The sequence below is a fragment of the Manihot esculenta genome, chromosome 2 (assembly GCF_001659605.2).
Source record: "Manihot esculenta cultivar AM560-2 chromosome 2, M.esculenta_v8, whole genome shotgun sequence".
Lineage (NCBI taxonomy): Eukaryota > Viridiplantae > Streptophyta > Magnoliopsida > Malpighiales > Euphorbiaceae > Manihot > Manihot esculenta.
Window position 1 is genome coordinate 6,548,632 of NC_035162.2, and position 27,261 is coordinate 6,575,892.

The 27,261-nt window shown below is 32.1% G+C and overlaps 5 protein-coding genes and 1 non-coding gene across 8 annotated transcripts; 2 read left to right on the top strand and 4 right to left on the bottom strand.

The window, feature by feature from the left end:
- Nucleotides 1-115: 115 nt before the first annotated feature.
- Nucleotides 116-4,778, bottom strand: LOC110605101 (probable metal-nicotianamine transporter YSL7). The gene is made up of 6 exons (XM_021743421.2): nt 4,202-4,778; nt 2,238-2,401; nt 2,008-2,105; nt 1,783-1,917; nt 1,458-1,644; nt 116-1,350 (listed from the first exon to the last, which is right to left on the bottom strand). The coding sequence occupies exons 1-6, from the start codon at nt 4,644-4,646 to the stop codon at nt 247-249; spliced, it is 2,133 nt and encodes a 710-aa protein (XP_021599113.1). The 5' UTR covers nt 4,647-4,778; the 3' UTR covers nt 116-246.
- A 4,233-nt stretch (nt 4,779-9,011) lies between these two features.
- On the bottom strand, nt 9,012-9,085 carry TRNAI-AAU. The gene has a single exon. It is a non-coding gene; the product is annotated as a tRNA-Ile (tRNA).
- A 1,061-nt stretch (nt 9,086-10,146) lies between these two features.
- LOC110605107 (2-methylpropanoate--CoA ligase CCL4) lies at nt 10,147-12,080 on the bottom strand. Its single transcript, XM_021743432.2, has one exon. The coding sequence runs from the start codon at nt 11,983-11,985 to the stop codon at nt 10,312-10,314; it is 1,674 nt and encodes a 557-aa protein (XP_021599124.1). The 5' UTR covers nt 11,986-12,080; the 3' UTR covers nt 10,147-10,311.
- A 3,228-nt stretch (nt 12,081-15,308) lies between these two features.
- LOC110609257 (U4/U6.U5 tri-snRNP-associated protein 2) lies at nt 15,309-20,751 on the top strand. 2 transcript variants are annotated; one of them, XM_021748711.2, is made up of 10 exons: nt 15,309-15,478; nt 16,116-16,505; nt 16,599-16,843; nt 17,198-17,282; nt 17,415-17,600; nt 17,701-17,868; nt 17,988-18,191; nt 19,820-19,991; nt 20,095-20,266; nt 20,363-20,751. In XM_021748711.2, exons 2-10 carry the CDS (start codon nt 16,137-16,139, stop codon nt 20,454-20,456), a joined length of 1,695 nt encoding a protein of 564 aa, XP_021604403.1. In that variant the 5' UTR covers nt 15,309-15,478; nt 16,116-16,136; the 3' UTR covers nt 20,457-20,751. The 2 variants fall into 2 exon arrangements, with proteins under 2 accessions (XP_021604403.1, XP_043810010.1); XM_043954075.1 differs by lacking the exons at nt 15,309-15,478; nt 16,116-16,505 and having other exon boundaries at nt 16,703-16,843; nt 17,083-17,282.
- A 1,273-nt stretch (nt 20,752-22,024) lies between these two features.
- Nucleotides 22,025-24,483, top strand: LOC110607107 (taxadiene 5-alpha hydroxylase). Its single transcript, XM_021746178.2, has 3 exons — nt 22,025-23,297; nt 23,710-23,897; nt 24,184-24,483. The coding sequence occupies exons 1-3, from the start codon at nt 22,334-22,336 to the stop codon at nt 24,481-24,483; spliced, it is 1,452 nt and encodes a 483-aa protein (XP_021601870.1). The 5' UTR covers nt 22,025-22,333.
- A 711-nt stretch (nt 24,484-25,194) lies between these two features.
- On the bottom strand, nt 25,195-26,954 carry LOC110607115 (phosphatidylglycerophosphate phosphatase 1, chloroplastic/mitochondrial). Of its 2 annotated transcripts, none has more exons than XM_021746189.2 (5): nt 26,236-26,950; nt 26,054-26,131; nt 25,765-25,838; nt 25,568-25,675; nt 25,195-25,421 (listed from the first exon to the last, which is right to left on the bottom strand). In XM_021746189.2, the coding sequence occupies exons 1-5, from the start codon at nt 26,915-26,917 to the stop codon at nt 25,308-25,310; spliced, it is 1,056 nt and encodes a 351-aa protein (XP_021601881.1). In that variant the 5' UTR covers nt 26,918-26,950; the 3' UTR covers nt 25,195-25,307. The 2 variants fall into 2 exon arrangements, 1 of the variants encoding a protein (XP_021601881.1); XR_002486640.2 differs by having other exon boundaries at nt 25,404-25,421; nt 25,568-25,671; nt 26,236-26,954.
- Between the last annotated feature and the right edge of the window lie 307 nt (nt 26,955-27,261).

Here is a 27,261-nt window from a genome sequence, read left to right on the forward strand (position 1 = left end):
TTTTTTTCTTAATTTACACCCAGCGTCTCCTAACATTCTTATTGTTCAATTTGAAGAGTGATGTGCAACAAAAATGTGACGCAAATAGATCCTACGGGAGTAAGATATAGCGTGATCTTGTGAAAACAAAGCTAAGAAAAGTATACGCTTGAATTGCATAGCAGGAGAAAAAAATGATATTGTCTCCGAATGAAAAATAAGACATAAATGTAAAGAGCAAATTAAAGTTGTAGCTATAGCATTCATCTAAGAATTTAAGAAAGTGTCCACCTTCAAATTTTGGCTCTTGGAAAGGAATTTCATGCATATTGGTGGCCTCACTCCTGCCAAAGACAGTATGGAGCTAGGCAAAGTCCATATCCCATCACCACATATCAACCCAGAAGCTACAGCGGGTCCAAATGCACTGGCCTTGCCCTTATTAATCCTCTTCCAGATGAATAATATAAAGCTCCCAACACACATGTCAATAGCGAAGTAGCCTCCAATGTAGAAGGGTATCGCCATTGCCATTGGTACAGGTATAAAACGAGCTCTCCTCTTCCCCACTGCATCTCTGATGGCATTGATAATTATGGCTGCAGCGAAGAATATGTAGCAGAGCGTAAGACAGTGCCTTGGTAAGGCTGAGAAACCTTCAACCCCTAGAATCGACATGTTTCGATAAACAAGAGCAAAAGGAGCTGGATATTCTGAGCTAGGGGCACCAAGATTATGGAAAGCCTTGTAGAAGAGCCAGAAAACACACGGAGAGATGACACAGCCCATTGCAGTTCCAATAACTTGGCTCACAAACATTGACTTTGGTGAAGCTAATGTCATGTAACCTGTCTTGAAGTCTTGCATAAGGTCAGATGCTGTGGATACTATGTTCATCATCACTCCACATGCTGCTAAACCTGCGATAACCCCACCATTTGCAGCTCCTGCCCATGCCCCAATTGTGAAGATGGCTAGCTTCCCATAGGTGGATGCAAGGGACCAATCTGTTAGCCCACAACCATAAGCATTACAGAAGGCTAGTATTGGAGCTATAGCGTATATCACTACGATATAGTACCACTTGAGCTGATGGAAAATGTGAGGAACTGTGACAATCGAGACTATTGCAATAATGACGTAGCCACCGACAGCAAACCATGACGGGATTTGGTCTCTGAGAAATAGTTCTGATCGCCGTTGTTCATCATAAGAAAGAGTTCGAGAAGTCACAGGAGAAGACCTATTAGCAACTGGGAGAACAGTGTCGTTAGAATTGAATTGCTTATACAATCCGGATAGAGTATGTCCAAGGACTTTGCAGAAGTTGTAGGCACCATCGCCAAGGATCATTGCTATGGCTATGAAGACCTGTATGATCAAGTATAAAGCAAATACATATCATGAAGCTTTCTATGCATGCAGAAGCAATATTGGTCTTAATGAATTCTTGAGCTTGAAAAAAAGACTGCCGTCACCTTGTAACCTTGTAGGCCATGGAGGCCGGAGCTATGCTCTGCAGCGTACCAATCACCTTCTCTATTTTTTATGAGAGGCCACATGATACCCCATGAAAGGATTGCTCCAATTAGCAGAGATACGTTGATTAGATATGGACAGATCATTCCAACACCAACATATGTAGCAGAGAAATCAAAATAAAACCTGGTTACAAGAAATGAAAATTATAAAAATGCATTGAAGGCTTGCTGTGTTTCAAAATATATGGGAATATTAACTAGGCGAGCCAATAGAGAAAGAAAGAAAAACTCGAAGCTTGTCAATAGAGCAAAGGATAAGTACTTATTCTGATAGGCCTTGAGGCCAAAAGTGGGGAAGTTTACGAATCCACAGTCATCTCCTGCAGTGAAAAACCATTGAAAGAAACCCCACAAGAAGCTAAAAGAGAAGAACTTTCCTAATTCTCTCACTTGCTTCCTGCATAAAAGAGCTCGAGGAGACCAAATTGTCTTAGTTTTGACCAAATACTATAAGAAACCTTAACAAAAGAAATGGGTTCTTCCTTACTTCGCTAACTTGGCACCTTGAGGAGTATGAAAGCTATTGATAAGATGAGCAGTAGCAGTGCCGCTTGGATAGGTCAATTTGAAATCGATAATCATTATCTAAAGCATAGAAATTAATATTCAATATCATTAAAAAAAGAAACAAAAGAATCACACAAGTAATTAATCGTATCTTTCTTTGTTTGATAGACTTGTTTAAGAAATACATATAATTGAGTGTTTGGAACGTACCTTCCGAAGAGGCACCACAGAAAAGAGGCCAAGAAAGCTAACAACAAAAAGAAAGCCAATCATCCACCCCAGTGATGGGTTCTTAATATTCTGTGCATCACTGACTTCTGTTGACTGCTTAGCCACAGCTTCACTCATTCCAAAGAGGTAACTACCAAAACCACCTGCGCCATGTTTGAAGTCAAGATACAAATACCTAAAGCCCGTTTATGTCGATGATAGTTTCATGTACGAAAATAGCAAAACAACTGTTTTCACTTCATACTAAATTATCGAATAAAAACTAAATGTCAATATGGTCCATTAAATTAATCCCACATGGAAGTTAATGTCTTTAAGTATCATGTTTTATTTTTCACATCTGATATTTCAAGTCTAATAGAATATATTCATAATTTTAAAATAAAGTTTTAAGACTTGAAACATGTAATAATAAACTAAAAGTATTTCTCTGTATATTTTTAATTAATTATTTTCTTAATTTTGTTGGCAACTTAAGTAAAGTCGTTTCATTTCCTATGTAGAAGATTATAGAAAATATCTGAAATGCATAATGCATTATTATATACTCACGAATACAGAGTCTTTTGAAAAAAACTACATAAATTGATGGTGTATATAATTTAATTAATAAAAAAATAATATATTATAATTTTTTTGGATACTAATATGGTTTTAGATAAAATAAAATCTCTTATTAATTAAATGTATACATCTGTATCCAAGACTTTTCCATCATACATTACAACCATAGACCTAATTTTGCATCCAACTCTTTGGGTATAAATTCTATTACTGAGTAATTGTATGATATTAATTATAAAATTAATGAGAAAATATGCAAAACAAACCTAGCTTTTTTTTTATTCAATGGCTAAAAGTATTTCACTTATCAGTAGACTTGTAGACGAGTCTTCATTCCCTAATCTCGCATAGAAAATAGAGGCAGAACAGTCTCATTTTTTCTTTTTTTCTTTTTTTTTTTTTTGCCCAAATATACAGCCTACATATAAACCTATGTAAGACAATAATTAAATTAATAATTTGTATGTCCAAAATTTTGAAAGAATAAAATATTTATAATATAATATAAAAACTTAAAAGATAAAATAGAATTAATGTTCTCTAATTTAAAATATCAAATATAATAAATTAAAATCATATATTTATTCATAAATGAGAGCATCAAATTATAGATTCATAAAAAATAATATTATAAGAATATATTTATAAAATGTGTAATTTATGATTTGGAAAGCAAAAGCAGTGTCGTTTTAGCATGAATCATATGATCATCATGGGTTCAACTTTTTCAAAGGAGGGAGGGTTGGAAGGATAAAATGATAATTCCAAGTAAATTGATAACGTCGAACTTTGACAAGGATTTCGCAAGTGACAAGGGGATTTCCTTTTATGCCGTTCCCTAACAGCTAAGCAATGCTTCTACTGTACGATTTTGTTAATTCAGAATACACAATTAATATTAAGAACTGAATATATATATAGTATATAAACACACATATGAAAAAGTTCTTGCCCAATGAATTTGCATCCAGCTAATATTTGAGGCAAAAAGCCAAACAGCTAATATAAATATATGAGATTTTATAATTTTTTAAATAAATGTTAATATAATTTTATATTTAAACTCATATAAATTTAAATTACACAAATTTTTCTCATATATATACTAAAAAATATTTAATTATGATTACTCTGTGCAGTCTTTAAAATTTTATTTGTAATTAAACACAAAAATATAGTCATAAAAAGAAGAAAAAAATTTATTTTTTTTGAAAAAAACATGTAAATGAAGAAAAACTCAGTTTGCGATTCGATTCAGAATGTCAATATTAATTTAATTAAATAATATTTTCACATTACAAAATTGGAAAACCACAACTTTTTAAAGGGGAAAAGGGAAGAAAATTGAGATTAAATTACGAGAAGTTTAGAGTACGTACCGCTAAAAGCAATACCGGAGGTGGCGACAACACAGGTCTGGATGACGGTGTTCTCTTGACGGGTAAATGGTTGCTTTAAGAAGCCAGCCTTGTTGAGGAGCTTTGTCCAAGTCTTGACGAAGAAGAAGCCTAAGAGACCAGCAGAGACGTTGAGGGAGGGGATGACACCAGTAGTGAGATTGAGTTTCATCACTATAAAGCTGAACAAAATCCCCAAAATAAAGCTGACAACGAGAGCTCTGAGGGTGAGTTGATTCTGCCATGGAGGAACCTCTTTAGACTCGAAGATCTTCTCGATGGATTCCGGTTCTGGTTCTCGTTCAAGTCCTTTAGCAACATTATTATTTTTCTTCTTCTCATTTTCAGCATCGTGAATATGAACGTGTTCATCGTCTTGTGCGACATGGGAGGATCGGTTTCGTTCTTCATTGGTGTCAATTGCCATTTTACGGATCTGGAAGAAGAGGAGAAGAAAGACAGTGAGGCTGATTTGTAGCAATGCGGTTGTGAAACTGAAAGGCGTGTAATAAATAGTGTGGGGAGAGAGAGAAGAAAGGGAGAAAGGAGTATGTGAGACTGTTGCGCACAGCCGTATAGAAGCGAGAACCAAATCAATTGGGTTTATTATTATTTTGAATTCACGTTTTGGGTCAGATTTTTTCAGGCCCACAGTCTGAACACGTTTTTATAAACAATTAGCCACTAAACGACGTCTCTTTGGGAAGTCAGCTTTTTCAATTTCAGCCCGCGGATTTGGATCATCATCCACTTGCTCATTTATGTCGATGCCTTCAAACTCAAATTGAATTGCGAGAATTATATATTCCCAATTGGATTCGCAACGGAGGCAGTCTTACCTTACGGTAAGGCGGTAAGCAATGAGAAGAGGAGACGCCCTCGAATTGATAACCAATCGGTTGGGCGCTAAACCGTTGTCACCTGGTCAATGCTCAGACTAGGGATGTTTGCGGTAGCATAACGCAAAAATGAACTTAGCTCAAGCCGGATATGTTTCACATATTTAGGGTCGGTGTGCTTACAAAAAATATTTTTTTAATAAAATATTTTTTAATTTTTTGATATTTGAAATAATGAAGACGAAAAATATTTTTTTATTTAATGAAAAAGTTAAGTTATTTTAAGAAATTTATTTATTTTTAAATAGAATGTTATTTTTTATACTTTTAAGTATTTTATTATGACTTATACATAAAAATTTATTAATATATTTTATTTTTTAAATTAAATAATAAAAAATAAGTTATTTCATAAAAAATATTTTTTAAATATAAATTAATTTTTATAAACAAAAATTTAATATTTAAAGTTTTAATATTATTTATTTTAATTTAATCAAATTTATTTTAAATTTAATTGATATAATTAAAATAAAATTTTACTCTAACAGTCTAATCTGTTAAAAAAATAGAATATAAAATAGTTGGCGTAAAACAAAAGCGAGTATAATATTTTGAGCCGATTATATTAAAATAATATATTTTAATTTTTATAATTATTTATTTTTATATTATAAAAATATAAAATTAATTATTATATCTTTTAAAAATTCAATTAGTATCGATTTATAGATCGAAAATTTCATCATTACAGATATAATATAAAATTTATTGAATTATATTATCTAAGGCTAATTTAAAAAGTCCCTCATGTATTTGAGAAGATAAATCTTGATAAAAAGTATAGACACACAGTATTTAAATCTTTTTTTTATATATAAATTAAAAATTATTTAATTATATTTTGATGATTTAAATATCAGTTCATAATCTATTTGAATGATTGTAACTGTATTACATTATTATTATTTAAAATATAATATAATCCATTTAATTTTATAAAATTAAATTTAATAATTTATATAATATATATTTAAAATTTTAATTTATATTTAAAATTTTGTAATAATTAAAAAAAATATCAACTTTATATCTTATTTTTTCCATAATATGTATAATAAATAAAATAATTATTAAAATTCTTATCTAATTAATTTTTTAATAATTAAACAAAATATCAACTGTATATAATATGTATAATAAATATATAAATATATTTAATTATTATTTATATAAATCTATTTAATTATTTATTTATATAAACAAATTCTGATGACAGATATTTAATACAGAAAATACAAACTCAAACCCACGTGTCGTTTTAAATTTAATTATGTACAACCTAAACTTCTAGTAATAAAATTCATTTATATCGGATACCTGCAACTCCCTACTCATAAACTTTCATAATATTCTTTTGTGTGTAATCATTGATTCTTTAAAAAATTATAATAATAATTTACACAGTATAAACGCGATCAAAACTCTTTAAAAAAATATATATAATTTTAAATGAAAAAATAATATTTATTATTTCGAGATTTGGTTCACTTTTGTTCGTAATTAGCCATTCATAAATTTCAATTAAATCCAAATAGTTTTGAATCAAATCCTTCTTTTTAAATCACCCTCCTTGTAAGCAAGTTATTTACATACTGGATTTGATCTGTTAATAAGTTCACCATAATCAACATATTTTAGCAATTTCCTATCATCATTTCTTTCTCTATTTAGTCCGATTCTCAAAACATCCAAACGATCTGCAAGTTTCTAGAAGGGTTCTTTGAAACGCCCAAATAAATGCTCTATTTATTACTCAAAGAGTTGCTTCAATCGTTGCAACACTCTATTCTCTGTGGAGCTCCATCTTACCGTCACGGAGAACACTGTCATTGCTGTTGGTCACCATGCTTTGATACTACCTAATGCAGCATAAACGCGTTCAAAAGCAAACTGGAGGGTGAAGTTCCACAGGGAAACAAGGTGTTACTATAATTTGAGCAACGCTTTGACAATAAATAGAACGTTTGTCCAGGCATTTTGAGGAACGCTTTCAAAAACTTTCAGATCATTTGGATGCTCTGAGAGTCAGACCGAACAGGAGAAGGAATAATGGTAGGAGATAGCCTATATATGCTGCTTGTGGTGAACTTATAAACAGACCAGACCTAACACGTAGACAACTTGCTTGCAAGGAGGATAATTCAAAAGATGAATTCGATCCAAAACTACCTCAATTCGATCGAAATTGATGAATGACTGGCCATGAATAGAGGTGATATGAACAAAAATTATTTTTTTATTCAAAATTATAAACCTTTCTCTAGACTTATTTAGAGTTTACTTCTAAATGTGTTTATGCTGCGTTAATAATTAATTCTTATTAATATATTAATTTTTAATTAGAAGTTTATCTTATGTTCATATTTTATTGCAATTGTTTCATTTATGTGGTTTTTTCATATATATATATATATATATAATTATGTAATGTATTTAAGTTAAATTTTAGAAATGGTTTTTGATACTAAATAAAAGAGTTAAAAGTAATCTATCGCTCTTTAAAATAAATAAAATGAACTGATTGATGTTTATAAACATTCACTTTATTGCTCAAATTAGTAATTTATAAGCAGTGAAAATAATGTATAAGAATACATATATCAAATTTTATGTATATTTTATTTCTAAATTTTAAGAAAACGAAATTAGTTGGTGAATTTTCTAAAAATTAGATTAGCATCGACTAACGAATAATAGTTTCCGTGATTATTGATGTAACGAAAATGTATTATATAATATTTTTAACGATAATTTAAATATCATAAAAGACTCGATCGAACATAATAAGCCAAAATTTTTACTATTTCGAGTAATAACTATCATAATAACTGAATATTCTTTTTAAATAAGATTTGAGTAATGAAATATTACGATTTATTAACATTTTACTATCTGATTCTGTCTTATAATTATACCTCATAACACATTTTAAATGAATATAATATTATATCAATGTCTTAATAATTTGTTATTTACATTAATAACATAATTTTTATAGAAAAATTTATGGTTTTTAATTTTTTAAAAACTATAATTTTATCCCGTGCAAAATAGTTATCTAAAATTTATTTTTCTATGTATATAGTATTCATTTGCATTTGTGGTAAAATTGCAACTAATAAATAATTTTATTATTAATAAATTTTTATACTGTGATTTTAAATATTAAATGTAAAAATATTAAATCATATTATTAAAATAAATAAATGAATTTATAATCCAAAGGCTGCAAAGCTTCTATTTTATTTGCAATTTATTATTTAAAATTATTTTTAAATTTTAAATACTAAAACTTTAATCTATACGAAATTATAATAAGTATTTAAATTTGAAATTATAATTAATTAATAATTTAATTATTAATAAAATTTTGTAATGTGAATTAAGAATATTAAATTATATTATTAAAATAAAATAATAAATCATCCACGTGTGGATTAAACAACTAATTTCTATTTAATTACAAGCTAAGCAAAATTATATTTCGATTGATATGGTTGAAATATGCGATCTTTTATTTATATAAGTGTGAAATTTATTTTTAATAATTATAAAAAATAATATTTTTATAAGAGTGAGATACTAACCAATAATTTATCAGCAACGGAAATTATATTTTTTTTAATTGAAATTTAATAAAAGAACCTATTAGTTTTATTTGCAATAAATTATATGTAAAAACAAAAAGAAATAAATTTAATTATAGGTAAATACACTATTTTTTGCATAAATAATTTATTTTATAATGATTATTTTAAAAAATTAAATTAAGAAGAATTAGCTTCTTTTATTCACTATGTTTCTGAACGTGGTAATTAATAAAAAAAATCAATTAAGTTAGATTTTTGCAAACTTTTTAGTTTTCAAATAAGATGCATTTATATATAAATTGGCCCATGCAGGTCTCGAACCTGCGACCTTCGCGTTATTAGCACGACGCTCTAACCAACTGAGCTAATAGGCCGGTCGTTAATAATTTGCAACAGTACTTAATATTTTGAGTAATGTAAATCATATGTAACTCTACCTTCTTTTTTTCTTTTTTTTTTTTCAATAATTTCATATTTATTTTATTTTAGATTAATCTCTTTTTGTTTTTCAGATATCCTTTTTCTTTAACCTCTCTATTTGTGTAAAGTGGAATTCTCCATGTACTTTTCTTATCTTATGAACGTTATTTTTTTACAATTTTATTTTTACAAATAGTTATTATTTTAAAATATTATTAATTTTTTCAAATAAGCATTTTTTTCAATTATAGCAATTATAATTGAGATATGAATATAGTTTAAAAGTTAGGCCAACAGTATTTTGTCTTATTTATAGAATTATAATTTTATATTAAAATTATAAACTTTATATACTTTTTATTGATTTAAACTTTTTAATGAAAATAATGTGGGTTGAAAGTTTATAACTATTTATAGATAGGTTGTGTTTGTGCAATCAACTAATTTTGTTCGATTTTGAATTTAAATTAAATTTAAAAATTAAATAATTAAATTTAATATTTTAAATGGTAATACTAAATCAAATTTAAAAACTAAACCATTCAAACTAAAATAAATAAGTATACAACCATTTTATGATAAGAAATTTTCAAAGTTAAATTAACTCATTTATTTTTTGCTGAACTTTTTTGCTTCAATTCAGTATATTATTATTATTATTAGAATTTTAAATTTTTGTACTTTGCTTATGAAAATTGAAATAACAAAATAATTATATTCAATGAATTTTTTAATAGCATCTGAAAATATACATGTATTCAAAAACATACTTCAATTTGTCTCTTTTGAATTTGATCCGGAGCCTTAAGCCTATTATCAAGTTGATTTCAGTTCATGTCCAAGAAGGAAATATTTAAAATTACTTCGATTAGGTTAAAAAAACAGATTTCAATTTTTTTTTTTTTTTTTGTGAAATCAGAGTTTTTTATTTGGATTAAGCTGAAGGATCAATTCGCTGGATTAGACATAACTGCTCAGAGTCCTTTAAGTTCAGTGTTCAATTTGATCAAATATAAGTGACCATAAGTTTTATTTTTTTTTTATTGACGATTATAATTCGACGCCTATTTTACAAAAAAAAAGAAACGTTAATTACTATACCGTTACCAGACGAAACGAAACAGGAAAGAAAGGCATACACGAGCGACTGATTCTTGACGACCCCACTACGAAGGAATCTTCACAAGCGACTGATTCTTGACGACCCCATGGCCTTCGCCATTTCTCTTAGCACATACTTCTTAATCTTCCCCGTCGACGTCTTTGGTAGCTCTTCCTTCACCACCACCGTTTTAGGCACCATGTAATGCGGCAATCTAGCCCTGCAATATGCAATTATCTCCTTCTCTGTTGCTGCCTTCTCATTATTATCCCCATTCTTCAAACTCACAAATGCACACGCTGTCTCACCCCAGAACTCATCTGGCCTAGCGACAACTGCTGCCTCGTTGATCATTGGGTTCGTGTATAGCACAGTCTCCACCTCAACGCTGCTCAAGTTCTCCCCACCACTAATGATCACATCCTTGGATCGGTCCTTTATCTCTAAGTAACCATCAGTGTGCATTACTCCCATGTCTCCCGTGTAGAACCAACCATTTTCTGTCAAACACTTTGAGGTGCCATCTGGGTCTTTCAAGTAACCTAACATCAGGCACCCACCTCTCAACAAAATTTCACCTTGCGATGACCCATCTCTTTTCACGCTCACTCCTGACTCTGGATCTACCACGTCCACCTCTGTCATTCCAATGGTTCTCACTCCTTGCCTTGCTTTTAGCCTCGCTTTCTCTGTTGCAGGGAGAAGATTCCACTGTGGTTTCCACGCGCAGGAGACAACGACTCCACCTGTTTCCGTCAATCCATAACCGTGACTCACTATGAACCCCAACGACTCCGTCCGGGAGAGTACAGGCGCCGGTGGTGGAGCTCCCGCGGTGAGTATGTTCACTGGGCTTTCCAATGTAGTTTTGTTCTCGGCTAGGTAATTTGCAAGCATGTTGAGCACCACCGGCGCACCACACATGTGAGTGACCTTGTGTCCTCTGATCAAACTGTATATAGTGGGAGAATCAAATTTTCGGAGACAGATATTGGTCCCACCCACGACTGCCATGCCCCACGTGTAGCTCCACCCGTTGGCGTGAAACATGGGTAGCGTCCATAGGAACACCGGTTGCTTTGGTACAGACCAGTCAATCAGAGAGTCAACGGTGATGATAAAAGAACCCCGGTGGCAATGAACCACTCCTTTAGGAGACGACGTCGTGCCTGAAGTGTAGTTTAACACTATTGGGTCCCATTCACTATTTGGGCGGATCCACTTGAAGCCAGGATCACCTTTTCCGAGCAAGTCCTCATACGTGTCGATGAAATCAACGGCTACTGTTGCATTCAGTGGAGCTGAGAGCTCATCGTCAGTGATAAGGACAAGAATCGGAGGTTTTACGCTTCTTGGAAGCAGAGAGATGGCTTCAAGAACTAAGGACTTGGAGAAGTAGTCAACAAAGAGGAGCTTTGATTCACTGTGATGGAGGAGGACGGAGATAGATCGGGCATCAAGACGAGTATTAATGGTGTTGAGGATAGCGCCGGCCATGGGAACAGCAAAATGAAGCTCGTACATGGCGGGGATGTTGGGGGCAATGACGGAGACGACCTGGCGGGGTTTGATGCCGAGGGAGGAGAGAGAAGAGGCTAGTTGGAGACATCGGCGGTGAGTTTGAGACCAGGTGTAAGAGGTGGCGCTATAAATGATGGATGGGCAATCGCCATAGACGGTGGCAGCCCTTTCCAAGAAGCCGAGTGGGGTTAGAGGAGAGGAGTTGGCCGGCGATGGTTTGAGGTGCTCCATCTGGATCGTAATCCTAACAACCAAATCTATGGAATGGGTAGGGAAAGAGTTGCAGCGATGTGTCTACACGCCGGTTGCTATAATTATAGAACATTCTGAACTAAGGCTCCAAAATAATTTCCTATTTGTAAAATATATTTTTTATGAAGATATTTTTCTAACAAAATAATTTATTTTTTTATTATATTATTTTAATTTAATAAATAAATTTATATATAAAATTAATAAAACTTTTAAATGTTGAAAATCACTTTATAAAAATATGTTTTTCAACAAACTAATGGAGGCTAAAATACTAAATAAATAAATGTGGGCTGTAACTGATAATGACTCCTATTATTTAACTGAAAAATTGGCCGTTGACTCTTTGCTGGATCTAGTAAAAAATGTCAATTTATTATCTACTCAGTACACACACTAAATTTTTTATTAACAATTTGGTTTGGCTAGAAAGGTGCATGACTACTTTCTATTTATTTTATTCAAACTGAATTAACTAACTAAATTAAATATATGTAGAATTTCAATTTGATCTTATTTTTTCAGATTCGATTTTTCCTCAATGTTCATCCCTGTCTATTACCATGTGAGATGTAGGCTTGCTTTCTTCTCTTTTGTTTTTTTTCTTTAAACTCAGTTTGTCTTCATGATAAAAAAAATTTATTAAATTATAAAAATTAATTGAATTATAGAACGTCATGATAAATCAGCAAATACATTCACATGATTAAAAAAAGCTAAACCGGTTAAAATGATTTAATAGTTTAAAGATATATACTAGCTAGTTTTCTTATTTACATCTTTGTACCAAGGAATATTAGCTATTATACTTATTGTTAATTATTTTAATAATGAATAACTATTATGATAGTAGTTATTTTTTTTTTTAATAAAAATTAAAAATTGAGAAGTAGAAAATGATATTTCTGAAATTTATTTCGATGCATTTATCACCGGATTAAATTTATGAATGCATAATTAAATGTTATAAATTAATAGTTATTATATTCGTAGTTAAATAATTATATTTTAATTCAATCAAAATAATACATGGTTTTAAAATTAATACCGACCATAGCTTTATTTGTTAATGGAATTAATGTTCAATCGTTTTTTTAAATGACATATTTGTCCTTCACTTTTTTAAAGGAAGGTAAAAAGTCATTTATTTAAAATTTAGCAGTTACAGTATATCTATGAAATATAAAAATTTAAAAACTGTCAGAAAATATCTAATATTTTAATAAAGAAACTAGAGTTTTAAATATAAAAAGAAAAAATTGAGGATATTTTGTTTAAAAAATAAAAAATTAATAAATATAAGTAAATATTACTTTTTTCCGTTACATAATATATATATATATATGATATCAAATATATATATAATTATAAAAAATAAAAAATATCAATATATATATATATTGATGAAAGAAAAATATGAGACCGGAATCAATAGATGAAATTGCAAAAATAATAGAGAAACCTGCACAATACGTCATGAAAGAGTGCTAAATTGTAATTTTTATGTCTCAGGTCTTGAGCTTCCTAATGAATGAATCTTTTAGCTTCTGGAAAAAAAAAACGTAAAAAAAGAAAAATAAAATAAAAGAATAATTTGTAAGTTTTCAATTTGCATGAATGTCATCAGCTTTGCATAAAATGTTTGGCAGTCCTGGAACATGAGAAATAGCAGTGGTTGGAGTTTTTATTTATGGCTTACGCGTGATATGCTCATGGGAAGTGATCATGATTTTTTTCTTTAATCATGTAATATACATTGATAGATGAAATAGCAAAAAAATAGAAAGATGTGCACAATACGGATGCAAACTCGGTTGGGGCTTGTAAAAGAAAAAAAAAGACTTATTGACCCAAAAATATCATAATTTTACAAAATTATATATATATATATATATAGTTTTTTTAATCGATAAAAAACAAATAAATAAATAAATAAGATAACTATTTTTGGTTTTTAAAACACAAATAAAGAACATGAAAACAAATTTTGGCATCCGAACGTGCTTTCAATTTTATTGGATATGAGAAAATGAAAAATTAAAAACTACAACCATTTCGAACCTACCTTAATTTAAAGTTTTCTTATCTGGCTTTGCATGATGACATGGAAAAGTTTGGCCGTCATGGAACACGAGAGGTGGTTGAAATTTTTATAATATTAACAAAATAATAATAATAACGAAAAAATAACAATAATCTAAGATATTTTTACTTTTATTTTCTATAATCTATAAAGTAATTATTTTTTATAAAAAAAATTATTAAATTAAAAAAAAATGACCATTCAAAAAATATAAAAAAAAATTCATACTTACCTCTAGAGACTTAACTCAATGATAAATATTTTCAAATAAATTTAAGAAATTTCAAATTTTACTCTCCAATTTTTAATTTTCATTTTAAAATAAAAACTACACTTTAAAATATAAAAATAACAACATACTTTTAAAATAATATAATAAAACATTTATTTTAATTAATAATGATTTATTAATTTGATATAATTTTATTATATTAATTTATAAAAAAACAAATTTATATATTTTAAAAAATAAAATTTTAATTAATTTAAAATGATTATTTTACCAAAATAAATATTACTTTACATAAATTCATAATATATTTAATATGTTTCCGTAACAAAGTAAAACTTACTTTATCTTACAGCAACTGATTAACTCTTTGAAAATATTTGTTTTCATTTTAGCTATAATAATTTTATTATAAATATAAAAAAATATTTTTAAAATATATATTCAACATTTTTTTAAAAAAAGGATGATTTTTTAGATGAGAAATATATTTAAACAATAATTATAAAAATCATTTTTATTAAATTTTAAACAATCCTTTAAACTACTGGAGTAAATTGTTAATTCTACTAATTCATATTTTGTTAGTAAGTGACACATGACAAATATTTAGAAACTCTCACTCTTTACATGTCTATGTATATATATATATATATAAAATGTGGGTGATCCATTTTATTTTATCGATTGAAAAAGTGAATTTTGAATTGTTTCAGTGAATATTTATTTTTTATAATTTTAAATAAAATATGTATAAAAATTATAATTAATTTATACATGAAAAATTAAATAAAATATTTTTAATTAATTATGTCGAAAAACTAACTAAAAATCTACTCAATAACTAATTACAAAAAAAAAGAAAAGATAAAAGTTAATTTAATAATATGAGAGCCTGGTTGGAGAAATCAAAATTACAGGACCCAGATTAACTTTTGTTTAATTCAGGAGTCAATTTCTGATTTTCTCCAATAAAATAGCCAAAACTGTGACGTTTGAGCTTAGGGTTGTAGCATCCTCAACAGTCATTTGTTGCTGATGCCTTTCTTCTCTCCTTACTTCAGCCTGCTCTGTCACTTTCCCTCTGCTGCTGTTGTCACTCTCTCTTCCCGATCACTCCATAGACGGTTGTTCACAACAACGATGGTGCTCTTCAACAGGTCCGTCTCCTTTCTTCTCCTCTGCAAACTTCATTTCAATTTGCAACTTGTGGCTGTGACCTGAGATTTCTGGTGACTCTTGAGGTCTCTGGAGGCTGTAATTCTTAGTGATAACGTCCATATGAGGGAATCGTTTATCATGACATTCTTATATGGTATGCTTGATGAACTTGTATGTGTTAATAGTGTAATTATAATTTAGAAGGAATAAAAGGAACGGATTTTGGTGGGTTTGGGTGGTAGGCGGGTACCTAATTGGGTTTGAGACAATTTTCAGATAGTAGGGTTGTTAAACAGGCTCTTTCGGAGTAGAGTAATTGTTATACTTAGTACCACCCGCTGCAATTCCTTGTAGCAAAGGATTGATGTTTATCAGGTTTGCGATGTGTATGTAGTTAGGAGAGCATAATTTTTGTGGTACCAACTGCAATTCCTAGTAGCAAGGATTAAATTTGATCAGGTTTGAGATGGGTATGGTACTTGGAAGTTGGGAGGGTAAATGGACTTTTAGGGCAATGTGGATACTTCTTTAACTATGTTATGTCTTGTGAGACTATAGTTTATCTGTGAACTTTAGTTTTCAACAGTTTCAGATTCACTATAATTAGCTACTTTCTGACATATTTTATGTGAACAGTGACATCTGAGATAGCATAAAATGAAAACAAAAAGAGAAGATAATAATGTGGAGAGTGAGAAACGTTCCCCAAAGCGGCGAAGAGTGGTTGAAAACCACTCTTCTTCTGCATCTCCTTCTCCACAAATCATTGATAACCCACTTGTGCCCTACAATGACATGGATGATGATGAAGATGATGAAAGAATGAGAAGAGAACGGAATAACAATAACAGAGCAGGTGAATATGGAGAAGGTGTAGCAGGGAATGGCTATCAAGGTCCAGATGTAGAAGACAAAGAAGAAGAAGAAGAAGATGATGATGATGGACAAGGGTCCAATCAAGAGAACCGGAGGAATCTAATTGAGCCTCGTGAAGACTGCCCTTATCTTGATACTGTGAATCGTCAGGTAAATTATTTATTTTTGGTAATCTGTGAGTTTTTTTTATTTTTGCAGTTATACAGATTTTTATGCAGACACATCTTTTGTTTTTGGTTTTAGGCGTTGGATTTTGATTTCGAGAAATTTTGTTCTGTCTCTTTGTCAAACCTGAATGTATATGCATGTTTGGTTTGTGGGAAATATTACCAAGGGAGAGGGAAGAAATCCCATGCATATACTCATAGCCTTGAAGCAGGACACCATGTCTATATTAATCTTCAGACTGAGAAAGTTTACTGCCTTCCTGATGGATATCAAATTATTGACCCATCGCTGGATGACATTCGGCATGTTCTGAACCCGAGGTCTCTCTCTCTCTCTCTTAATTATTGATTTTATCATACGCCATGTTTATCAATTCTTTCATTTGAAATTCTATGACTTTTAATATGTGTGCTGGCATGTGTTGCCAAATGAGGACCAGAGCATCCAACAAAAGAGGAAAAAATCTAAAATGTGTAGCTCTACCGACTTCTGGTGCAGTGTTTATCTAGCGACTCTCTTTTATATTTGTGATAAACTAATTAAACAGTCATTGGTGTAGGTGATATGTTTCACATGCGGCACGTTATACATTGAATTTTCATATGATGTTCCTAGGCGTGTTAAAGAACTTTGCAGCACTATGTTGCCAATGTGTACTGCATCTCTTCATGCAGGTTTACTAGGGATCAGGTTGATCAACTTGACAAAAACAGACAATGGTCCAGGGCACTTGATGGGTCTGATTATCTTCCTGGAATGGTATGTTTTGACACTGATTCATCATATGGTCATTGCGGAGTCATTGCTTATGTCAAACTTGAATGTGTACTAAGATGTCGTTTCTGGTAGTTGAACATTGTTAACTTTATCCTTGATTTTGGAAATCTACAGGTGGGCCTGAATAACATTAAAGAGACTGATTTTGTTAATGTCACTATTCAGTCTCTAATGAGAGTTACACCTTTAAGAAATTTCTTCCTTATCCCTGAAAACTATCAGCATTGCAGATCTCCTCTTGTTCATCGCTTTGGAGAACTCACAAGAAAGATATGGCATGCTAGGAACTTTAAAGGACAGGTGTGGTGTTTTTGAGATAGTGATTGGAGCTGTTGTTGTTTTTGACATGTAGTAATTGGAGCTGCTGTTCTTGAATTCATATGAACTTTTACATTTACAGGTGAGCCCGCATGAATTTCTCCAAGCAATTATGAAAGCCAGTAAAAAACGATTTCGGATAGGACAGCAGTCTGATCCTGTGGAGTTCATGGCATGGCTTCTTAATACACTACATGCAGATCTTAGAAATTCAAAGAAAAATAACAGCATTATTTATGAGTGCTTTCAGGTTGTACTCACTTTTTTTTTTCTTAAAAAAACTTCTTTTCTTATAAAATAAAATTAGTTCATAGCATTATTACTTTGGTTAATCATTTACCTCAGTTGTGCTTATCTGACACATGACAGGGGGAGCTGGAAGTTGTAAAAGAGATTCCTAGCAAATTTATTGTTGATAAGAAGGCAAATGGCGATGACCAGAATGTTGATGGTGGGAATGAACATGATGATGTTTTCACAGAAACTTCTACAATGCCATTCTTGATGCTTGGACTGGATTTGCCACCACCACCTCTATTTAAAGATGTGATGGAAAAGAATATAATACCCCAGGTACTTGTTGCATTCTGCATTAGGTTGAAATTGCTTTGCATCATATTCTAATTTTACATTAAGAAATGCAATAATTGTACCATGTGACATGATGTCATTGTTAACATTCCCCAATATCTTGTATAGCTCCTTCCACCTTCGAAGTGATTGACATGAACTCTGAATCATCACCTGCCATCCTATGAAGAAACTACCATTCCAATACTTTTATTCGCTTGATAACTCATAAAGGCCCAATTCTTGGTGCCTTATGTTGCCTATGTTGCCTATGTTGCCTTGGGCCTTTATAATTATGCATAATCCCAACACCATCACTAGGTATGCTTTTCTTTTGAGAAAAATAAATCACATAATAACAATAACCTCTGATGAAGTAGGTACCTTTTTTTATTTCAAGGCTGCTTCAAATATCAACTTGTATCAACTTGTCTTGTTTCCTCTTTATCCTAGAAGTCACTAATTGTAAACCTGAACAATCACCCTTACAGTAAGAAACTATAGTCACTAATTGTAAACCTAAACAATCACCATCAAGCTAAGAAACTATGTACTCATGAAAAATGTCACAAATTCAATAGTTTCATAAAGCTTGAAGAACAACAACGGATTTTTATGGAAGTGTCCTTGAATTTCTATTTTAGCATTCAGTTTAGTACATTTTATTATTTCTTTTTGCACTGTAAACAGATTTTAATTTGCTTTATTTGTAATGACAATGCGTAAAGCATCCACTTAAGGGCAAGCCCCAGCTGCATTGCCTGATTTTGGCTAGGGATTCCATATATACTTTGGCTTTTATCTGCTTGTTAAATGTTATTCTGCATCTCTTGATCCTCGGATGTCTGTGTTCTAGAGTATTGAGGTGGCCTTAGTGTAATGTAGAAGGGGTGCTGGTGACTCATTTTTGGGTTTGAGCAATTGGAAGTCGGTTACTAGTGGTAGATTGCAGATGAGAGGTGGACTTTTATTTTTTATTGTTTCCTTTTCTTATTGTGAAGTTTGGGGTATGGTGGATGAATAGTGGTGCTAAGAGGGACTGGTGTGATGGTGAATTGGTGATGATGAACAATATGGACAGAGTGCTTATGCTTCTACTTCCTCCTGTGGTGGCTCAAAGTTCTGTTGGTAATTAGTAGTTTTGTACTGAACTGTGTTGCAAATAAAAGTTCTGGGGCTCAATTGCATGGAATAATAACAAAAGTATCTGATTAGTGACAAGGCAGAAATTCTGACTTCAGAGGCAAAATGTAGGATCTGATTAGTAGTTTATGGTACCATTACATAACCAGTTTTTAGTGACCATAAAAATGTTGTCAGATTATTTCCTAACCTATTTTGGCAAATCTCACTTCATGTGCTTTTCAATTGCAGCAGGATTCGACTTCGATTGACATCATTTGTCAGTAGAGTTTGTACTCTATTGAAGTGGCCCTTAGTGTCCATAGGATTGAATTTTGGAGAAATTCTTTATCTTTGAAAATTGTGGCAAGTTGATTGTTATTTAATTTTGTATGGATCTTTGGGTAGTATGTTTCCAACCTGTGACTTGTCCTGTTGATGCTTCTTCTTTTATTGTTTTCCCCCCGAGGGATGGGGAAAACTGATTTTACTTGTGCTCTTATTTTCAGGTTCCTCTGTTCAATATACTGAAGAAATTTGATGGTGAAATGGTGACTGAAGTTGTCCGCCCTCGTGTTGCCCGGATGAAATATCGAGTCACTAGATTGCCACAGTATTTAGTACTCCACATGCAACGGTTCAAAAAGAACAACTTTTTTATTGAGAAAAATCCAACCTTAGGTGAGATTTATTTGGCATTTGTGAATCTAGGGATACTGACAAAATAAAAAGCACCTTGGTTTGGTTGGGCATAAGGTAGCGCTGATTGATGTTAATATTACAGTCAACTTTCCTGTGAAGAACTTGGAACTGAAGGATTATATACCATTGCCAATGCCGAAAGAGAATGAGAAGTTGCGATCTAAGTATGATTTGATAGCCAATATTGTTCATGATGGAAAACCCAAGGAGGGATTCTACAGAGTGTTTGTGCAGCGGAAATCAGAGGAGCTATGGTATTCCCATTCCTAATGCCTTGTTTTTTAGTGGATTTTAATGTGATCAATATTTAATAAGTAGATGGTGTGACATTTTATATTGAATGTTTTCAGGTATGAGATGCAGGATCTGCATGTTTCTGAAACTCTTCCACAAATGGTTGCGCTATCTGAGGCATATGTGCAGATATATGAGCAGCAGAAGTAGCAGTAGCATTTAGAGGAAATCCCATTGTTTTCTGTAGTTCATTTTAGATACATAGTTTTTAACTTCCCACAAATGTTTGCGAATGAGAAGACTCTAAGGAAAAATATTGAAAATTCGGCCAAAGAAAGTTGGCTGCATTTTTTTCTATATGGTGAAAGTGGAAGGCAGCATCATTAGTTGAATCTCGACTTTGAAAAGAATCCGTCTGTGGGAGCATGTATCTTACCTTGAAACTGTAACTCTGCCAATCAATTGTACATGCGTTTTAACAGTTTATTTTATTTTATTTTTACTATATTCACTCTGTTACTGTGAAGTAATTTGATATGCCTGTAAATTGTTTGTCCTAATATTTGTTATAAATGCTTGTTCAAAAAACATATAAACTATCAAATAAACAAAAAAAAAAAAAAGTGATTTTCCCCCTTACTTTCAACTCTTATCCCTTCCCCCTCTGCGAGTCGGCACGTCCAAAACAATCCACTCGCCTTGATCTATTATTATTTTTAATTTCCTTACAAGTATCTTTTAGTTGAAATGACTCCATATTCAACATTGAATCTGGTTATCACACATCGTACCAAGATTGGGTAATTTGCAAAAAATCTTAATGCCACAGAAAATACATCATTTCAACTTAATTTAAAAAAAATATATATTTATCTTTTAACCATCTTTAATGATGCATACCCTGTTCCATATCTTATTATTAATTTTCTTTTACTATGAAAACCTCATGTTCCAGATAGAAATATCCTGCGATTTCTTTTTTTCTTCCTGATGCTTTTACTTACAAAAGAAGAATTTAATAGTTGGAGCTACCTGATTTTCAGGGATTCTGTGCGATAATTAATAGCTCGAACAACAAGACAGATTCTCATAGGTGGCAATTCCCACGCATTCTTCAAGATCAAATTAAGGTTCAAATGCTTTAAGCCTTAAACTTTTCTTTTTTAAGGAGTTTCAACACAACATAATCACCATAACTACACCATTAACACTACAGAAATTAGAATTAAGTTGCAATAATAATAGGGTAGACCCATAAAATAATAAATGTAACCTTTATATATATATATATATATATATATATATATATATATATATATATATATTTAAATGGAAATTTGAGCGGAGAAAAAGAACTTGAGATCTTTTAAATTTATTCAGATACACGTAAATTTACTATTGGACTAAATATGTGAGTGCAAATATAATCCTTATATTTATAATTATGAGAAATGCATATCAAATGAATATTAATTTTTCGATCGTATAATATTGAAAATAGTAAAAATATTTTTTCACTAATTACACACATACTTATATATAATTAATTATTTGAAAGCTAAAAAAAATGAATGTTGAGTGTATATCTTTTTTAGCATATTCCTATATTCATCCTAGATCTAATCCAAGTAGGATTTGTCTGTAAGAATTAATTAACATCTATGTGAATACATAACCAATTTGAGTATATTAAAATAATAATAATTTGAATATATTAAAAAAATCTCTGTTCTGGCATATCAATTGATGGATATGAGTTTGAACACGAAATTCTTCATATGCACTATTCAATTCAGTGAACCTTGTACAAGGTAGAAGAGAGCCCTGAATAGCACATGTTATAACTATTTTCTTATTACCCTATTATCATGTAAATCTTCTTTCATTAACAAGTCAAGCTAAATTAATTATTTTAATATCATGGGGACGGTTGTGGCGGTTTATTTTCTTGACTTTCTTACAAACTCAACTGATTCTCATCATTTCTTCTTATCATGAGCTCCTTCACCTCACCATAACAAACTATAAATTCTGGCTTTTGGGTCTCATGTTTCTCACACATATTTGCACCTTCAAAAACAAATATAATGGTAATGGAAATCGTCGGCGATTCTATGTCTTGGGCTTTCTTTTGCTTGGCTGCAGCAATCCTCTCTGCCATTCTCTTGACACACAAGAGAGTTCATAGGCAGAACAAGTGGAAACTGCCACCAGGAGAAATGGGACTCCCTTGGATTGGCGAAACAATGGAGTTCTTCAAAGCACAACGCAAGAACCGAATGTTCGAGGAGTTTGTTCAACCTCGGATGGCAAAATATGGGAAGATATTCAAAACAAGGCTGATGGGTTCTCCAACAATCATAGTCAATGGAGCTGAAGCCAACAGGTTTTTCTTGTCAAATGAGTTCAAGTTGGTGAAAAGCTCTTGGCCTGCAGCCTCTGTTCAGCTCATGGGGAGCAACTCTATCATGGAAAAGCAAGGAGACCAGCATCGTTGCCTCCGAGGACTAATAAGCAATACACTTAGCCCTGCTGGGCTTGAGGTTTTAGTGCCAAAAATATGCAACTCGATTGAGCTGCACATAGAGAAACACTGGAACAATAGCCTAGATAGAGTAAGCCTTTACCATTCTACCAAAGTGTTGACATTTAGCATAGTGTTCGAGTGCTTGTTAGGGATCAAAGTTGAGGCAGGGACTTTGAGTACTTTCGAGAGAATTTTGGATGGAGTTTTTGCAGCACCTCTTGCTTTTCCTGGGTCTAGGTTTTTCAAAGCGAAGAAGGCAAGGAAGGAAGTGGAGAAGATGCTGAGAGAGATAGTGAGAGATAAGAAGAAGAAAATGGAAGAAGGAAGGGAAGGAGAGGATGAGTTAGGAAGTTTGCTTTCTCAGTTACTTGGTGGGATGATTAGAGGGGAGATTAGAGAAGAGGAGGTTATAGATAATGTGATTTTGCTAGTGTTTGCAGCTCATGACACAACCTCTTTTGCTATTGCTATGACTTTCAAAATGATAGCCCAGCATGCAGATTGCCATAATCTCCTCCTTCGAGGTACTCCCTTTATTAACTCCATTTTGTTTAATATTTATTGAAATATTGGTTAAAATTTCTTGTTTATAAATCAAGGAAAATTGCACGTGAGACACCTACTGCATTTGTGAACATCACATATTTTTCTATTAATCCAAAGGTCTTTCATATTAATACTATTTTTTTTTTCTAAAAAAGAAAGTCTTAACAATCATGCCCTTTAAAGGGTATAGAAAGATGATTTTCAATGTAGAGAAAATTTTTATCTTTACAATGAAAATACAAGTTATAATTGTTGTGGAAGTGTGCAATCTATAGCATGTGCAGTCTATAGCATGTTACTAATATTTTACTAAAAAAATGTTGTGAAGACATCCATTAGTAATGTTTAAAGCATGCAATGAATTATGAATAATGCAATTGTTGTGGACAGAGCACATTGAGATAATGAAGCAGAAAACAGAGGGTGAGAGTCTAACAATGGAAGACGTGAAGAAGATAAAATATACTTGGCAAGTTGCACGTGAAAGCATGAGGCTTTTCCCTCCCATCTTTGGCTCCTTCAGAAAAGCAATTGTCGACATTGAATTTCAAGGATTCACTATTCCTAGAGGATGGAAGGTTCTCCCCTATCTTTATCTCTTTGCTGTTTGCCACTTTTCCCGTTTTGGATCACTTAGACGAAGATGAGATTCACAACTTTTTTACTTCAATTTTTTTTTTCTATTTTAAGACCACTAGAAATAATTCATAGGTTAATATAACCAGTTTGCTTAAGTGAATTGATTTAGTAAGAAATCATTTCAAAAACACTTCTATAAGATCATGTCAATATATAAATTTTATTTTATGTCAAAAAAGGGATAGTCGGATTGAATTGAAAGTTAACGAATTAATCATTTTGCAGGTGCTGTGGACAACTCATGGGACACATTATAATGATGAGTATTTCGAGGATCCACTAAAATTCGATCCAAGTAGGTTCGAGGAGACGATTCCACCATATGTGTACATTCCCTTTGGGGGAGGACCAAGACTCTGTGCAGGATACCAGCTAGCCAAGCTCAACATCCTCATTTTTGTGCACTATGTGGTGACGCGTTATGACTGGTCATTGATCTACCCAGATGAGCAAATCACCATGGATCCTCTCCCCTTCCCTTCCCATGGAATGCCCATCAAACTTTCTCCCAAGTCTAGAGTATAAGTGAGAGTATCTCTAAATAAACTATCATTGCCAATCATTGAAACCCTTCAAAATGAATAAATGAGTTCAATGAAATCCATGGAACAAAAAGAATCAGACTATCGATTTCATGGGGCTGAGGGTCTTCCATGCCTCTTTTACTAGCAAAATAAGAATAACAGCAATTAATTGAACCAGATATTCAGCTTCTTTCTTTCTTACCTGAATTCATAGAGGTTAATACTTTCTTTTCTCTCTTGAATGGTATAGATTTGACACTTAATTTTTCTAACGTGGAAAGCCAACTGCAAAATATGTAATCTAAGCAGGTCAGAAACAGGATTCTCCAAAAGTATTCATTCACAAATACACCTCCATACAGGATTCTGCATGTATAAAATACTTCCTCTCTTCCATGGAGTAATAATGGCCAATTTATAAGAAATTCAGAGGAGTTCAAATCTTTCAATGAGATGACAAGTTAAAGTAATTATTGAAATGATGAAACTGCATAAGATATAAACTTTTATGATGCCATCAACCGTGTATCATGATTATTAGCATAAGTGTTGCTACATGAGTGACTCCTCAAAGGAGCAACGAACCTGCACTACATAGAGCAGGGTCAATTATCGTTTTATGAAGAAACATTGTAGTTCTATCGGAATATGTACTTCATCAATATAATATTGGATTTCTATTCTATTCCTGTTTCAAAATTTCATATTCAAATGGCTGTCAATCTTAATTTTATAACAATAAATTAAAGAAACAAATAAATAAGACAAGTATTCATTAAAACAATTAGCAGCTACAACTGTAATATTGAATATGTCAACCTTTTACTAAGGTGGCAAATCTTTTACACATTGCTCAGCATCTGTCAGTAGACTGTGTCTAATTGGCTTCAATCCTCTTCTTAACCAATAGCTCGTAAGTGACACTTCTAGTTCCCTCACCTGAGAACATTTCTTCAATCAAAATCAATCAAACATTGAAGTGAAACAATAGCAACGTACCCCTTCTGTACTTCTGCTTGTACCCATTTATGACAAAATAACAATCAAAATAACGACATTTATGCATGAAAGAGGAAAAGGCCAACCTGCCTAACAATGAATGGCTCCTCAGCAAGACTCAATGGCTCTGTTAATATAGTCAAAAAGCCATTCCGGTTTCCATAAACAACATCTGTGAAGGGTCGATCACCTACCTGCCACAACCAAAATTTTATCATCCATCTACAATTAACTCAAACCATGCAGACCACTTAAGAAGTTCAGAATGTATATCTATGCATACCATGATCAGTTCAGATGATTTACAGCCAAAGTGTTTTTCGATTTCTTCAGCTGTTCCAGCTGGTTTCTTGACCCCTATAGTGCAATGAGCCGAAATGAGTAAGCACGCATCAATATTACACAAATTAGGCGCTTTGGGGGGGGTATCAAGAGCAGCAGTTTTGGCGTATTTACCAAGAAAAATCACCCGGAATCTCAAGCAGTCTTGTGATAATGAATCAAAATATGAAGCAAAGAAGTATGAAGTTTTGCTTCAGGATTAGATATCAATTAGACAACGAAAAACTTACTGTGCCTTACGACTTTGATCCCAATTGCCTTCTCAAGAGCCCTGGCTTTGGAACCATCATGATCATACTCATAAAGGCCTAACCCATAAAACCAATAACATACAACGCAATAGCTTATCAATTGAAAAGAACCAACAGCAACTATAACAAGATAACATTATAAAAGGGAATGCCAAAATTACCAGCTGAGTTACTAAACACAGCGAGATCATTGCCAAAAACCGATTTACACTGCTCTATCGATGACCCAAGAGGATCCCACAGTGTCAAAGTGTAAGGCACTGTGATCGTATTGTCCTTATCAAATACAACCCCCTTAAAACCTCTCCTATGCAGCTCTGCCCAATCAATATACCTTATATCTCGCACTTTTAGATGCGGAAGAGCTAAATGCTGCTCTTTGACCAACATTGCCACCGAAGAAACAATCCCTTCAACGTTGATTCTTTGGCCCAATGCCGCTTTCAAATCTACCCACCACATGTTTGTGAAAAGTCCTTTCGGTTTCTTGATACGCGTATGCCGTTTATCTTCCTTTTCCACCTCTTTCTCTTGGTTTTGGGCTTTTGGGTTTTGGTTAGTGATGGAGTTACCGTCAATGGCAAATAAAGAATGACGGTATCTTGGGTCTGAGCAGCTTGTGCTTTCGGTGGTATGGCAATTATCTTGCTGTTTGTGGTTGCAATTGCTTGTTGTGAGGAGAGGGAGAGAAGAGATGTTTTTGGAGTGAGTTTGGGACTTGGGAAGGGAAACAGAATTAGATTTTAGTCTGTGATGGGAACGACAAGGAAAAATGTGAAGAGAAGTTGGGACGAGGTAAGTGTAGCTGGGCAAGGGAGCAACATTAGCGCACAGCATTTCCATTTACTATTCTATCTGGCTTCGGGGCTTTTAATAATATTTTTCTGACCGAAATAGTACAGGCACAGTACTACAATTTTTTTTTAAACTCTAATTTAGTCAATCTAATTTAGTGAAATGCAACATTTTATCTCTCTGTTTTAAAAAGTTTTCAATTTAGTCACTGTAATTTTTAAAAATTATGACATTAGTCCCTCCCGTTAAATTTTCAGTTAAATCACCGTTAATTTTAATTAAAATGACTAAAATACCTATTCTCTCTCCTTCCTCCTCCTCCTCTTCTTCTTCTCTTTTCCGATCTCTTTCTTCTTCTTCTTCTTCTTCTTCTTCTTCTTCTTCTTCTTCTT

Excerpts from the sequence above, each read along its gene's own strand:
- LOC110609257 (XM_021748711.2), top strand. The coding sequence starts at position 16,137 with ATGAAAACAAAAAGAGAAGATAATAATGTGGAGAGTGAGAAACGTTCC. Across the intron at positions 17,601-17,700 it reads CTAGGAACTTTAAAGGACAG|GTGAGCCCGCATGAATTTCT; the intron begins GTGTGGTGTTTT and ends TTACATTTACAG. Across the intron at positions 20,267-20,362 it reads CGGAAATCAGAGGAGCTATG|GTATGAGATGCAGGATCTGC; the intron begins GTATTCCCATTC and ends GAATGTTTTCAG.
- LOC110607115 (XM_021746189.2), bottom strand. The coding sequence starts at position 26,917 with ATGGAAATGCTGTGCGCTAATGTTGCTCCCTTGCCCAGCTACACTTAC. Across the intron at positions 25,676-25,764 it reads AATCATCTGAACTGATCATG|GTAGGTGATCGACCCTTCAC; the intron begins GTATGCATAGAT and ends TGGTTGTGGCAG. Across the intron at positions 25,422-25,567 it reads AGCCATTCATTGTTAGGCAG|GTGAGGGAACTAGAAGTGTC; the intron begins GTTGGCCTTTTC and ends AAATGTTCTCAG.
- LOC110605101 (XM_021743421.2), bottom strand. The coding sequence starts at position 4,646 with ATGGCAATTGACACCAATGAAGAACGAAACCGATCCTCCCATGTCGCA. Across the intron at positions 2,402-4,201 it reads CTCCGGTATTGCTTTTAGCG|GTGGTTTTGGTAGTTACCTC; the intron begins GTACGTACTCTA and ends AACATGGCGCAG. Across the intron at positions 1,351-1,457 it reads ATGGCCTACAAGGTTACAAG|GTCTTCATAGCCATAGCAAT; the intron begins GTGACGGCAGTC and ends TTGATCATACAG.
- LOC110607107 (XM_021746178.2), top strand. The coding sequence starts at position 22,334 with ATGGTAATGGAAATCGTCGGCGATTCTATGTCTTGGGCTTTCTTTTGC. Across the intron at positions 23,298-23,709 it reads CCATAATCTCCTCCTTCGAG|AGCACATTGAGATAATGAAG; the intron begins GTACTCCCTTTA and ends TGTTGTGGACAG. Across the intron at positions 23,898-24,183 it reads CTATTCCTAGAGGATGGAAG|GTGCTGTGGACAACTCATGG; the intron begins GTTCTCCCCTAT and ends ATCATTTTGCAG.
- LOC110605107 (XM_021743432.2), bottom strand. The coding sequence starts at position 11,985 with ATGGAGCACCTCAAACCATCGCCGGCCAACTCCTCTCCTCTAACCCCA.